The following is a 15,706-nucleotide window of genomic DNA, read 5'->3' on the forward strand; positions in this document are numbered from 1 at the left end:
GGTCCTTTTTTATTTCTTTTCTTTCTTTTTTTTTTCTTTTAACAGGTCCTTCCACTTCCTTTTCTTCTTGTTCTAAATACAGGAGCAAGTCAAAAACACCAGCAAATGAACAAAAGAAGCCTGCTGAGGTAAGAACTGGGGTTAAAGGTTGGTTGCTGGTAGTTTTTTGTGGTGTAGTTTTCATGTTTCTGAACCTTGAAATAGTGAGCTTTGAACCTACTGCCAGTGAGTCTTTTTGTCACCTGTCAAATTCTCTGTGAACTTGGTGTTTTCCCCACTGTGTATCTTTTTTTTTGATGTCCCAAAATGACTTATGGTGTTTGCAGACAGTAACATGTAGTTCAGCATTCCCCTGAAATTTAGTATCGTTTTGAAATTGGCAGCAGCAGGCATGGTCTTATGATTTGCGAGCATGGCACAGAAAAGTGGTTCATGTGTATATGTTTGGGAAGGATACTTTTCTGCTTTAGAAAGAAACTTAAGCCCATAGGATATCTATAAGCAGTGCTTGCTCACCTTCTGCTACTTTGTTACTCTTAACTTATTAATTTCCATAAAGATTTCTTTTTTACTCTGCCACCACTACCTGTTAGAACCTCAACACCTGTCACCACTGTCACTAGACCTGTATTGACCTATTTGGTAAATTTGCTTTTATGCACGATCCAGTGCTCAAACCCATCCTGCCAGCCATTCCATTGGTAGCCTTTCTTTGTGGAAGATTTGTTGGCTGCCTTCTCCATATTTTATATTTGCTTTTTAAAGGGCTGATGTCAGATACTAACTGCAAATAGAAGTATTTCTTGTCACTAATTCTGATTACTTGTTATCACATTCCCTCTGAATGAGTCCTTCAAAATTTTAATATAACTGTTGATGCCTGAGGTTGCTGAAAAAAGACTGACAAAACCCTTTTTTCTTCCCTAGAATTTAAAGTTATGTCCCATAAGTTATTTTGTGTTCTATAGCAGCAGCTTTTTACGTGTTTGGTTACTGCAGTGCAAGGTTGCATGAGTGTAATAGGGTGGGTTCTACAGTTGCTGAAAAGGTGAGGCTGAGCACCATACAGAGTTCAGAAAAAACAGTATCTTTTTTAACAAAAGTGACTGAATAGCAGGAACCCAAAGAGAAGGAAGAGAGAAGGAGCAAGACTAAAGCACCAAGCCCAGACATGTAAGCACCCCAGTCACCAAAGAGTTACTCATGTAAGGTTGTTTTACCAACTCAGGACACTCCCCTGAAGGCAGGGGCTATATCTTTCTAAGCATTGGCAGACAGCAGGTCCCTGCTGTCTTTTGGGGGAAAGAACCACCAATGCCAAGAGCATGAGCCCTCTCACCTTTTTTATTGAGCCTCCTGGAGACGTCTGCCCAGGGGAATGAGGCCTCCACCCCCCAAGGAAGAGGTCACAGACCCTGCTGCTTACTCTCGCTCCCTCTTTCTTTCTTCTCTCTCTTCCTCCTTGCTCCCTGCCCCCCTCAGCTCTCCTCCCAAGGCAGTCCAACCAATAGGAGAGACTCAAGTAACTGTAGTTTATGCAAAGTCTGTCTTCAAGGATGAAACTTTCACTGTATCAGCTTTTGTTCCCTAGAACTTGGCAGGAAAAGGATAAATCTTTTCACAGGTGGCAATGGCAAAAACACTGACCAAAATGCAAGCAATTATTAGTTCCCAACACAATGAGCTGTATAGATTGTGCTTATATGGTGAAATCCAGCTTCTAAATGCTGCTAAATGGATAGATTTGGTTTGGTAAGGACTAAGTAAATGATACAGAGCATGTCCTGTCTTTAGAAGCTTAATTTTTATTATTACAAGCTAATTGAAGAAAGCTTAACGATTCATTTCTAAAAGAAAATGTTACATGTTTCAAAAAAGCAAAACTGGCTAGAACTAGCTATGTAGTGTTTTAATTGCAGACACCAGGAAGGTTAAAAAAGCCTGCTACACTTTTTGCCTTTACAATGTTGCTACAAGGATTATGATTCTGTAAGAATTTTAATCTTAAAAGAACTTGTGGCTGCTGAGGTCTTGTAAGTGTTGCTCATGTAAGCCTAGGCAGTAGCTTTGTTTCATATCAAAGCCGTGCAAAGGGGAATTAAAGCACATGCACTGCCAGACTTAGAATCATAGAACTGATTAGGTTAAAAAAGATCTCCAAGATCATCAAGTCCAACCCTTGGTCTAACTCCAGTCCATTACCAGATCATGGCACTCAGTGCCACGGCCAATGTCAGTTTAAAAACCTCCAGGGATGGGGAATCCACCACCTCTCTGGGCAGCCCATTCAAATGCCTGATTACTCTCTCTGGAAAGAATTTTTTTCTGATCTCCAACTTAAATTTCCCCTGGCAGAGCTTGAGCCCATGCCCCCTTGTCCTATTGCTGAGTGCCTGGGAGAAGAGACCAACCCCCACCTGGCTAGAACTTCCCTTCAGGTAGTTCTAGACAGTGATGAGGTCACCTCTGAGCCTCCTCTTCTCCAAGCTAAACACCACCAGCTCCTTCAGCCTCTCCCCATAGGACTTGTGCTCCAGTCCCTTCACCAGCCTTGTTGCTGTTCTCTGGACCCGCTCCAGCCCTTCAATATCTTTCCTGAACTGAGGGGCCCAGAATTGAACACAGTACTCAAGGTGTGGCCTCACCACTGCTGAGTACAGGGGAAGGATCACTTCCCTGGTCCTGCTGGCCACGCTGTTTTTGATACAGGACAGGATTGGCCTTCTTGGCTACCTGGGCACACTGTTGCTGTTTCAGATACACCTCAGTGCTACTGCTTTACCAATCCTTCCCTTCTGCCCAGCCATCCAGCTTTCTTCTTGTATCTCTTCATCTTAGTAATTGTCCTTTTACAGTTCTCTTTGAGTGCTCCATTCTGTCTATGTGCTTATGTACCTTATAAACAATAATTATGGAGATACAGTAGTTGTATGTAGCATACAAGTGTTCTCTTTACATAATGTCTAGGAATTGAAATGAGCAGTGTTTTCAGTTCCTCCTTTTGAGATCATCTTTGCAGCTTTCTACCTGTTCCAAGACAAAATTTTGATCCCTTTAATGCTTGAAAATATGAAACTTTGAAGAACAAAATCTGGACTATACACTTGAAATTTAAGAAGTATATTGCATAATTTAATTCTTTCATTAATAATGGAATATCTTTGTCATCTTTCATTTAAGAACCCCCTCACAGGGGAAAAAAAAAAGAAAAAAGGGAAAGAAAATCTCAAACTTAGAGTTTGTCCTCCTCTGGAGTGCCATGATTACAATATTTAAGAGAACCCTGAAACAAAAAATAAGTCATCTGGGAAAACAAATGGAAAGTACATCTTGTATATAAGGGTTGGACTTGATGATCTTGAAGGTCTCTTCCAGTCTTTCTATGATTCTGTGACTGTCAGCTATCCTTCCAGTTCTTCCTTTTCTTCTGCTAGAAGCAAGCACTCACTCCCCATGAAAAGCTTATGCTGGAGAGTGTATTACATGAAATGCTGATGTCAGCGGAGCATTGAAGTTGATTCTTTATGCACCAAAGACTGAAAAGGGACCCCACCACACACCCTCCCAAAAATCATGTTGTAATCCCTCAAGCTTTTTGCAGTAGTAGTTATCCAATATCTATTAGATAGAAATTAAAGATTTCAGACTGACAGTATCTCTTTAGCAGGGCCTCTCTTTAACAAGTTGGCATTGCTCTCCTTTCATTCACCTCTGCTTGCCAGGCAGCAGGCTGTTTCTTGAGTTAGTGATGCAGAAAATCTAGAAGGTCAAAGCTATAAATAGCTGTTTGGGAATACTTTTGTTCATGGTCTTCATACATTCATTTTTTTTCATGCCAGCAAGGCTGGCTTTTTCAGTTACATTGCATGTGAATATATAGGCTTTTTTCCCTTTTCTCAACCAGCTCCAGCTCAAACCAAGTACCTGGGTTCTTTCTCCAAATAAAAGCTTGGGATTGGTACTCCAGCCAATGAGTAGTGAGTGTATGTGTGTAGCAGGTTGACCCTGGCTGGATGCCAGGTGTCCACTAAAGCCGCTGTCTCAGCCCCCTCTGCAGCTGGACAAAGGAGAGAAAATACAGTGAATGATTCATGAGTTAAGAGCTGGGAGAGGTCACCTACTGATCACCATCATGGCCAGAACAAACTCAAAGTAGGAATATTAATTAAATTTATTACTGACAGGATCAGAGCAAAAGAGTGGGAATTAAAGTAATCCTAAAAACACCATCCCCCCACCCCTCCTTCCTTGCAAGTTCTGCCTCCTCCCCACCAGCAGTGCAGGGAGACAGGGAATGGGAGTTAAGGTCAGTTGTTGTTTCTGCTGCTGTGAGGGAGAGGAGTCCTTTCCCTGTTTCCCGTGGGGTCCCTCCCACGGCAGGCAGTCCTGTGCAAACCTCTCTGGTGTCAGTCCATCCCACAGGCAACAGTTCTTCACAAACTGCTGTCACATGGGTCACTTCTCCATGGGGTGCAGTCCTTCAGGCACAGCCTGCTCCAGTTTGGGTCCCCCCAGGGCCACAAGTCCTACCAGGAAAAACCTGCTCCAGCATGGGCTCCTCTCTCCACAGGCTGCAGGTCCCTGCCAGGATCCTACTCCAGCATGGGCCTCCCACAGGGTCACAGCCTCTTTTGGGGATCCAACCACTCCAGCATGTGCCTCCTGTAAGGGCTGTGGGTGGATCTCTGCACCCCAGTGGTCCTCCATGGGCTGCAGGGGCACAGCTGCTCTACCTTGGTCTGCACCACGAGCTGCAGGGGAACCTCAGCTCCACCTCCAGGAGTATGTTCTTCCTCTCCTTCTGTACTGACCTTGGTGTCTGCATTGTTGTTCACATGTTCTCGTTCTGCTCTTCCCTTGCTGCGATTTTCATCTGCACAAAAAAACTTTCCCATCTTAGTGTCTTGGTTTGAGATAAGCAACTGCCAACCCCCCCAAGAACAGAGAGAAAAGCCTCCCTCCTAACACCAGGGAAAGGGAAGAAAAGAGAGGGGAAAGAAAAAAACACTTCAAACCATGGTTATACTAAAACTACATATATTTTTCACAGAAAGAAAGAGATTAGAAGAGAGTACAAATATTCACTCACACAAGTCTGCAACAACAAGTTCCCCACCTCAACTTCTTAACGAACACACAAATTCTACTGTCTTAACTACACATTACTTAAGAAAAGACCTATTCCCCAGGGAGACAAACCCAAGCAGAAAGGAGAGACCCAGAACAACCCATTTTACTTTCCTGAGATACCCTGTGAGCCAGTGGTGGGCCTGGTCCTCTCCATCCCCCCCTGGGACAGCATCATGCGTCCTCCCAAGAGGAAGGCTGAGAAGCGACTGCCTTAACCACTCCCACACTGGTTCCTACTTCCCTGGAGATGATGTCATAATGTGGTATGGAATACAAAATTACTGGCTAGAAGAGGTCAGCTGTTAGCTCAGCCCAGCTCAAGTCAGCTGACAGCTTCAGCCTAGTCCAGACTTCAGAGCCCAAATCTAGGCCCACCTAGGTGAACCCATAACACTTAGATATGTTATGGAGATGTTACTATCCTATCATTCCTAACTGGCTCAGTCTCGGCTAGCGGGAGGAAGCTCATCCTGTAGAACCCTTCACTACCAAAACCTGGCCACAGAAACCCAATATAATGTGTCAGTTTCTTCACAGAACTTGTCTGTATATGCCATGGTCCTCTGGTTGCCTGTAAAAAGTGACAGCTGGCTGCAGCTGAGGACTGCTCTGCCTTGCATTGCTTCCTGGGTGCTACAGAGTTGGGGGGGCTTGTGGGAATGGCCTTAGTGTAGCGAGGTCATCTCGTGTTACTGCCAGGCTGAGAGGTGCAGTGTTACAGTGCAAATGTCAAAGACCATTTCCAGAGACTGTATCAATCCAGAATGGATGTTAGTGGTTTGAACATGGGGTCTACTTAGTCCAGTCTCCGTGGAGAAGAAGGTGAGAACAAGTAATAATGCCAAGGTCATGGGTTCAATCCCCTGTGTGGGCCATTGACTTAAGAGCTGGACTCGATGATCCTTGTGGGTCCCTTCCAACTCAGAGTAGTCTGTGATCTGTCTGTGAAGGCAAGCTTGTAAAGATGCTTTTTCAGACCACAGTGCTTCTCTATGTAATGTAAATGTCAAGAATGCATCTCTTTCTCAGTGCTTTTTTTTGTTATTCAATCAGCTTTAGCATTTACTTTGAATAAATAAGTTGTGTTAAGGTTACAGGCACACCAGTAGTATAAAGTCACAGCCCTTTTTGAGACTTCTATATGATGATGTTGGCCACATGCTGTTTGTGGTGTAGCTCCTCAGTGGATTTAAACGTGGACTGGGGGGGCTCACAAGCCTAAGCAGTGGGCTGTGGCAGTAGCAGGGTAGGAGGCATTTGGATGTCTGGCTCAGCTTGAAGCTCTGCTTAACAGTTTCCTGTCTCTGAAAGCTGCAGTAGAAAAGTATGGCAGAGTAATGGGAATCATTTTTGCATGGTAAACCTATTAGCTGGACTGTCCTGAATGACTGACCATTTCTTCTCCCTTTTGCTACTGGGGTCACAGAAGAGTGTAAGAGATTTTTATGACACTCAAATTATTTTTTTTCCAGTCCTGTCTCTCTCTTTAAAGGAGGTAACATTTACCTCTCTTTGCAAATAGGGTTTTGAATCTCACAGCAAGAGTAGCTTTTAATCCCTCATTGCTGATTGTGACAGCTGTGTTACCATGTGAAATGCAGCTTGTCTTCCAGAAGTAAATGGTTTGCTTTCATTAGTTGGGTATGTGAAATTCTTTTTAGTGTCATTTAACTGCCACATACATCATAGGTCTTGATCCTGAGGAGCACCCTGTAAGACCAGACTCTTGGCAGAAAATGGATTCTTTTGCAGTTTGAAAGTCACTGAGTTTGTTCTGTGACTGAATGGGCAATGTGGTTAAACCACATTGCTTTGCATGTACTGTGCAGAGTAAGAGACTGTTGTTTTTTTGCATATGCTTACCTTAGAAAAGTTTGAATTAACTTGGACATGTGTACAGGCTTCTCAAGCCCTCTGGCGAACATGCCTTACCTGTGAGCTGCTTTTTAGCCTTTTTGAGTTAGTTGATTTAAAAAAAATAAATTGGAATACTTTTATGTAAGTCAGAGGTTCAGATTCATTAGTTATTTTGAGGTGCTGTCTCAGACTATTTGAACTCTTTAGGAGGTGACCCAAAGGCAGAAGGGTGTGGAAGAGCTTGCCTGTGAAAAGGCCGAGCTATTTTACCTTTGAAGTGAATGAGCAGGCATAACAGTAAAGTATGAATGGTCTGGAAACAGCAGAGGTAAAGAGCTTCAGTCCTGCCTGTCCTTGTGATGGAAGACCTGGGGAGAAAAGCCATCCAGGAGGGGCGGGATTTGATAAATGAGGCCAAAAGTTAGAAAATCTGTAGCAGTTGAAAGGATATCCTTCCCATGCATCATGTAATTAGACTGAGGCTCATCTGCTACAGGAAGTTGTTGAGACTATGAATTAAACAAGATTAAAAAAGGAATTGGACAGATGATAGCAAGCACAGATTTTTCTAAATATCTGTATAAATTAATACCCACTTTGAAAATTGATTGTTAGGATTAATCCCAAAATCCAAAGCTTATGTGTGATTAGCAAGCAGAAGGAAACTTGTTGTGTTCTTGCACGTTCTTCTGGCTCATGAGATACTGTCAGAGACTTGTTAGGTGGGGTTGATTTAGTATCCAATTTCCTGACTTTTCCTATACATGCTTGTAAAAGGCTAGGAAGATTCATGGCTACTTAAAGGAAAAGTACAATATTTCATTTGCTTGAGTCCTGGATAATCCATAAAAATAGTTTTAGGGAGTAGGGATTTTAACATCAGGATTTATGGCATTGCTTTTCCATAGTGTGTGGATGTTTGAGAATTACAAATTTAATGCTACACTTATTCTTGTCTATCACAGCCTTTTTTAACATCTGAAGTTTTTCAGTCCAGTTGGTATATGTGCCTGGAACACAGGCACATATACCATTTTTCCATTTTTAAATTATGTTGCCTTTTATTTACTTTGCTGCCAAAACCCCCTCAACCAACCCAACCCCTAAGCAAACCTGTCTTAAGTTTCCACACTTCTCTACAAGAAGGTGCCTTGGTTCAAAAACTTCATGCCAACGTTGCAATGTATTTACAAGAAAAATTCTACCTTTCCAGGATAAGCCCATCAAATTCGGTTCTTGGAGCTTCATCCTCTGTAAATGGCCAGTCTTTTGCACATACTGTGAAACATCCATAGAAAAATTAAACTCTGCTCAGATACTATGTTGCTGTATTAAACTTCTAGTAGGTCATATTAGAATTCAACTTTTGATTTATCATTTAAGAGGTGATTTTAGCTGTAAACCTCCTGCTTTATAAGTGTGTTTCAATTTCTCTGAGGGCCTGTACTGGAGAGTTACAATAGTAGAGTAAGCCTGCAGGTGCATATGGGAATAAAAAACTTACTAGATCCTTTTGAAGGAGAATAAAAAACGATTTGACCCTCAGTATGATAAGAAACTCTTGTGCATTTTATACTTCACTGTTTCTGCAGCAGTTGGCCTTCTAACTTCCTAAGCAGTGGTCAGGAGGAACTGAAACGCCTGTTGTTGACTTGCTGGGTGCAGGGAAAGCCTTAGGACTGAAGCAATTAGAAGCAATGCAGCAAAGCCGGCTGTTACTGTTAACAACAGAGCACTTAACTGGTAATTTAGTTAAGCCTTGGAGGTGTGGTTCCCAGTCATGGCCCAGACGCCTGTGGCAAGTGGTTTATCCTTGGTGAGAGTTTGTAAGCAGTTGGTCCAAGTACCCAAAAGCTCAGAGAATGTCACAAGAAGAAACACCAGTTTTCTTTTCATTTTTAGAAGATGACACAATCAATTTTTTTTTCCTCACACATGCATTTGGGCAAGGCAAAGTGAATGAGCAATGGCATCAGTCAGCTTCAGTAATAGCTTGCAGAGGGGTATTGGTAAAGGTATTTGACTCATTTTTTCTTCTCTTAATGTGGTTTCGAGTTTGCAGTAGTCATGAACAAAAGATGCCTGACAGTCTGTGCAGATCTGATGCTTGAATTGTTCATTGAAGATAGGATTTGTAGAAGGCTGTTGTACCATTAAGACCCATTCTCTGTTTTCAATGCTAGTATTTTACTGTAATTCTCTATAGCTTTACTTGTATTCTCTCTGAGATCTTTAGTGGATAAGGATACTTCATGTAAAATAGTGCTCTTTGTTTCGTGGGCTTGATTTATTCACAGAGTAAGCACAGCAGGGTCCTGTGAGGAAGATTATATGTTGGATTTTCATAGAGTGCTTCTACAAGGAGTTTGGGTTCAAGGCACAGACTACTTTTGGTGAAGCATTTATAAATGGATTCCAAGAGGTTAATTTTCCTTGAACATACTCTTCTAATGAAATATCCAAATAGGACTCGGAAGTCTGAAAACTAAATAAAAGATATGGACTATATCTTCCTTCCATGGCTCCATGATATCATGGTTTCTTGGTGTATGTGTGCCATGGTGGGAGCAGACCACGAATATTTCTGGAAGATTTTTGTAGAGTTTAACTTCTAAAGGCTTTTGAGATGGTGCAGCGTGTCTCTGCAGAGGTGACTAGGAAGTTCTCATTCCTCAGCAAATCCAGGCAGACTTTTACTGCTGAGCGAGAAGCTAATCTTGACCAAAGAACAAGGTCTTCTCTTCCAGATTTAAACCCCAGTTCTAAAGTATGAAATAAGTAAAAGTTCTTCTTCAAGTGTTCAAGATTAGGTGATGATGACCATGATGACATAAGCAAACACATTTTTCATTGATGTTATTCATTCAAGTACTGCACTGTTTTCAACTGAAACTAAAAATTCCTGACAGCAAAGTGAAATGGCAAGTTCAGACCAAGCACTCTTGCATGGTAGGCAAGGCTAAAAGTCATCTGTATTTTCATGCTTTCAATTGCTAAAAGTATTTTTCAAAAGTCCCGCTATCACACAGCAACTCCTGTGGAATGCTCACAGTGGTGGGCAGTCCTGTGTGTCTGCAGCTGGCTCTGCTGTCTGTGATTGGCTGTAGCTCAGTTCTGCAAGGCCCTTCTCCATCCTGGTAGACACTTGGCATCAGCTGAGTCTGCCCTTGAGGAGTGATGTGTCTAGATGGGAACACCTTATTAGCCTAGACTTGGCATGCTCATTTTTCAGGTATTTACAATATGTATGATATTACAGATATTAAAATAAAGTGGAAGGTTTGTGCTTTACATCTGGTAAGAAGTAGAACTCCTTTGGGCTGACTGAAAGATGACACTGCTGCACTTCATGGACTCAATGGAAGTGAAGGTGGTGCTTGCTAAGAGGAGAGTATGTACTGTGGAGTGGACTTGCTGTTCTATGGACATTGTCAGTAAAGGAGCTGCACCGTTTTTCAAAAAAACGTCCCAAAAGAAACAGCCACAAGGAAAAGTTGGCTGTCTAAATCCTGAAGGTGTGTGTGTCTGCTCTTTGTGTAGAAGGCTTAGTTCATACCTTTGAGGCTGACTCCTGAGGTAGTATTTACTTGATTTGTCAGAAAACTCTTTGGATCCCCTGGGTATTTTGGTTTACTTCCACAACAAAGGAAATATAGAGTGAATATTCTCATACATTGTCCTCTGAGAGTATTTTACTGTTGGAGACCCTGATTGGCCACATGTGAAGAAATGATCAATGGTGAGAGCTAGAGATTGTAATGATTCCAAGTGTTTGCAGGAAATTCTCAATTGCACTGTTATCACAAATATGAACACGCAATTCTTGGGAAGCCTGAGCTGAGTTTTGGGGTCCCTTAAGGTTTCAGCAGTTTCATGTTTATTGGTTAAATCTCTGACCTTCAGTGGTACCTGTATTGTAAACTTCAGAAATCTGAAGTGAAGAACTCAATGTTGCCGCTTAGTGATGGTGTGGTCAGTACTGTACAACAGTCAGAAGAAACCCGAAAGAAGTCCATGCTTCATTGGGCTTGTGCTCTAAAAATAGAGATGATACAGTTCACATACATAATGGATGATCAGAAGATTTGCTGCTAAGCAGTGTAGTTAGAATACTGATGCCTTTAATAGCACTTTTCTACTAGTGTTTAAAAAATGGGGGATTTGATATGAAGTACTCCACTTCTATATTCCATCAGTAGCTTAAAAGGTAGTTTGTAAAGCACTTAGGTAAGTTCTGAGGAATATATTTTCTGCTAATTAAACCAGTCATTGCACTTCTCATTTATCAGACTTTTTTTTTCTGTGTGGTGTTCTTTGGAGTTGTGCCATTCTAGTGTTTCTCATAATCATGACTCTGTACCTGTAACATACGAAACTAAGGTGCCTTCTAAGTGGCATAAATCATGTTACATTTTATTTTTGATGTGTACACGCACTGCTTGAAAAAAAATGGATTCTTGTTGTCTTAGTGCTTTTGGTCTTGTGATTCAGATTGTAATGCAGGCCTGCTAGGTACCTGGGGAGTTTTACACAGAAGGCAGCAGTGAACAGTCTGTTATGAGCCAAGGCAGATAACACATTAGTAGCAAATATAAGAGCCTTGAGTCTGTGGTTTTTGAGTTCTTTCGGTCAGCTTGCTTTCCTGGCAGTCCATGTGAGATGAAGTTGTAGGACATAATGAAGTCACACTGAGTTCCAGGTCACCAGAAGCCTATCTCAATACCTGTTATTAGTACAGAGCCTCTTTTAATAATGTTTACTTGATGATTTCAAAGAACAGCTGAGAATTTTTGCAGTAGGCATAACCGGTCTGGTGCTGTCAAATTGAAAAGGGTACACGAAGATATTTGGCTCTGAGATATTTTATTACTCTTCTGGCTACAAAATTGAATTAGTAAGAAGAGAGTTCATCCTGTCACAGTTTATTGCAGGGATATTTTCCATTTCATTTTATTGCCCTTTGAGGATATGATTTCTCATTATGATAATACAGTTAATTAGTTGTGATGTCTCCCTAACACCAAGCCACAGTCACTGTTTTGCTTTTATCAACATTGAACTGGTGCAATGTAGCAGTGGAAAAAAAAGAAAAACCACTAAGGATGCATATACCCTTTAGTTAAATCATATGCACCTGTAGTAGACAGACATTGACATTAAGTCTTGAGATGACTGATAATCATATTTCTGTGCTTGTAAAAGCTTAATCCTCTTGAGCCAAGAATTGGACGTTACGGCTGGAGATTTGTCACTGGTGGGTTTGCTTTGTTTGAGGGTGATGTTTCATTGTATAGTTTGCTAAATTATGCTGGAGCTGGAGTGTGTCACTCTGCCTGCATCGTGACTGCTTAGGAACAGAGCAACACAGGTCTCATGTTTCAGCAAAGGTAGCTCTTCATCTTTGATCTTGGAGATCCTGACCAGTAAAACTTCTAGTGGTTTTAATAAATGAACAAGTGCCTATACATCAATTTTGCCATGGCAACTGTTCGTAGCTTGTGATGGATATGACAGTTTAAAGTAGCTAAAGTGAATGAAAGAAAAGGATACGCTACCTTGTGTCTAGAGCCTACAAACTGGCAAGTAGGGTAAGTTGATTGAAAATGATAGGGTGAAGAGTCTTCAATCAGATGCAGGCATCCTTTTCCCTCTTCCTGGTCACCTCCTGCAACAGCCTTCTTCCTTCTGATTAGCCTTCAGGCAGGAGCATAGTTTAGAATTAGTGTAAACTTCTTGTCATACTGCATCTAATGTATGTATGGCCAGACTTCACAAAGGAAGATTTGGGCAGGGCTCTCCCCACGTGGGTGTGCCCTTCCAGCCTGCACAGTGGATTTTTTAGGTGAGGCACAGCATGCACAGAACTGGCCCCACCCTTTAAGTCCTGACGTCCATCTGCCACAGCCGAGCGAGCTTGGACAGTGACAGTGAAGTCCTCGGGACTGTCACAGCACCCGGTACTAACCAGGGCTGACCCTGCTGAGCATCCGAGATCTGATGGGATGGGATAGCAGGGAGGCATTGAACTGCCAGGGGACGGTCCCACTGAGACGAACTCAGGACCTTGGGATTCAGAGTCCAGAGTGCTCTCCTTTACACCACGGGGCTGCCCCCAACTGCATCTAATACATTAAGAGTTAATAACCTAGATAGTTTCAAATTGACCTGTTTGTGCTGGTACTCTCTAAAAAAATTATCAGGTATGTGCATTTTTTCAGTATAGATTAAAAAATACCTTCTGCTCTTTCTCAAATGACTCTTTTCCCTCTTGTGTCTCCTGCAGGTGTTCCGCAAGGATCTCATTAGTGCTATGAAACTACCAGATTCTCACCATGTCAACCCTGATGAATATTATGTCTTTGCTGACACGTGGAAACAAGAATGGGAGAAAGGGGTTCAAGTCCCAGCCAGTCCAGAAACTATTCCACAGCCTTCTCTCAGGTAATATTGATCAGACACAGATCACGTGCACAAAGTGTCAACTCAGAGAAGGTGGTCTCTCAAAAACAGGTTGCCTCTGATGTTGCATTTAAATCTTCAATGCAGCAGCATTCAAACATTCTTAAACCACACAAGTGCCAATTTGAAAAACATTTCTGTGGCACTTCAGCCCAGATCTCATTCTGTCTGTACACTGTTATAGTGTGTACACTGTGAGTTTAAAAAGATATTTTTTCCAGATTAAAAGCTGTTTTTGATTTGAATATGGTGAGTGAATAAATTCAAAATAAACCTGTATCTTGTATGTGTTACTTGACGGGTTTCCCTATAAAGCTTGATGCTACAGAGCACTAGGCATGCAGTAGTTACTGATAGCTGCTAAAGTTACTTGTTCATATAATTTAATTTAGGCTATTGTTGCCGGATCTTTAACCCTTTCTGCCTTCTCTCACCACAAATGGCTGCTTAGCATTGTAGAAGTTCAGTGATCTCAGTTTCTGAAGATACATAAATAATCTTTTGCTCTCTCACACTGTACTTGGACTACAAAAACATAGCAGTGTAGTCTTGCAACCCTTTCGTGTGTGTTTCAACATAGAAATGTTATTGCCACCGTGATCTTTGAGACGAAGATGAATGAATTGTCCAGTGAAATGCTGATGCCAGCATAATTTAATTTCCACTGAGGGTATTGTCAGTACCAAGTTATTAAAAATAAATATATTGCATCTCATACCAGCAGTGTTATATTAGAGGAAGAAATTGCTATAGATTTGGCTGGACTAGAGAAAAAAGCTCACAGGGGAATGAGGCAAAAATGAGCAGGGTGAAGGGAGGGAGGAAGAATGGCAGAAGAACATTGTTAGTACTAATACTGACAACCCACATTGTGCAGTAAGAATTATATGGGATACAGCTTGACTGGTGCTGCCTCCTCCTCCTTTACTGCCATGTTTTCCACAGTTTTTCTCTCTCCTTGTCTGTGGAGGGTTAGTTCCAGAAAGCATGCAGAGCTGTTCATGCATGGCACCACTCCATTCTGGATCTGTCTGGATTCTTTCCATATGTAGGGCCTTTTGCATTGAATTCTGAGAAAGATTGATTTTATCCAGTTAAAACTTTTCTCTCCATTCTGAAATGAAACTAGTCAAACACTGAGTTTTATCTCTGAAAATAACTGAAGGATTGAGAACACAAATCTTATTCTGCCTTGTTTCTTGGATGATTTTTCCCTTTTACATTTTTGCTTGGCATCAGAATGTTTCTTGCATAACAAAAATAATGGATTTGTAATGTGGATAAAGCATCATTTAGAAAATAAGTGTAGACTGTGTATCCCAAATGGAGTGCAAGGATTTTTCCCACACACAGACACTACAGTAGAATAAATTAGGCTTTTATGAAAAAGCTGGTGTTTTCAAGAAATCGTTTGGCAAGATTTCCTCCTATGATTTAGGAAGGATATAGAACAGAGTGTAGTAGTTTTGTGCATAATACTTTCTGTGGGTTTCAGAAACTCTTGCTTCATTGCACTAGTAGCATTTGTTAAATTGAAAATCGTATGCACCAGGTCACATTTTAAAAAGGATTCTGTGTATGTAACAAACCTTGGAATGTTTTTGTGTTAAAAAAATTGCATTTACAAAATCTTGTCTCCCTAGCCTGGGTACGCTTACTGGATAGTTTAAAATCTGTGAAACACCAGGTTTCCTTGCTGTTACACTAAGTATTTCATGTCTTTCAGGGATGGGTCATAAAAAGCTCTGACTATTTTTTTTTATTTTCACTCTAGGGTTGTAGCAGAAAAAGTGAAAGAAGTACTGTATACAAGACCAAGGAAATACATCCACTGTTCCAGCCAAGAGCCTACAGAACCAGGTTACATCAACATTTTGGAACTCGCAGAATCTGTGTGTCGCTATGACTTGGATGACATGGACATCTTTTGGCTTCAGGAGCTAAATGAAGAGCTTACAGAAATGGGTAATTTCACAACATTTCAAATTTTAAAAGCAGCTGTTAATTTCTGCTGTTTGAATTGTAGTCTGCTGTGAGAGGTCTTTTAAAGATTGCTGAATCAGAGTTGAATGCTGTGCTGCTTTCAAGGGAAACTGGCAGGAGAAACAAACCCAACTCAGATTACAAGTCCAAGTTACAATTTACTAAAAAGATTACAATAAATACAATGATACAAAGAAAAAGTGGTTTTAATCCACAAAGGACAGATGTATAACCTGGCAGCTTGGGACACAAACAGAATGGTATTTGTTAGCCCCTC

The 15,706-nt window shown here is 41.4% G+C and overlaps 1 protein-coding gene across 4 annotated transcripts in view; it reads left to right on the forward strand.

Moving 5' to 3' along the window:
• JADE3 (jade family PHD finger 3) overlaps positions 1-15,706 on the forward strand; it is a 68,093-nt gene that overhangs the window by 35,565 nt on the left and 16,822 nt on the right. For all 4 annotated transcript variants that reach the window (XM_071548028.1, XM_071548037.1, XM_071548019.1 and 1 more), the window contains 3 exons: positions 46-128; positions 13,271-13,428; positions 15,221-15,411. In XM_071548028.1, the coding sequence (XP_071404129.1) occupies positions 46-128; positions 13,271-13,428; positions 15,221-15,411 (432 nt within the window). The remainder of the gene's footprint in view (positions 1-45; positions 129-13,270; positions 13,429-15,220; positions 15,412-15,706) is intronic.

Source organism: Pithys albifrons, chromosome 1 (genome assembly GCF_047495875.1).
Source record: "Pithys albifrons albifrons isolate INPA30051 chromosome 1, PitAlb_v1, whole genome shotgun sequence".
Taxonomy (NCBI): domain Eukaryota; kingdom Metazoa; phylum Chordata; class Aves; order Passeriformes; family Thamnophilidae; genus Pithys; species Pithys albifrons.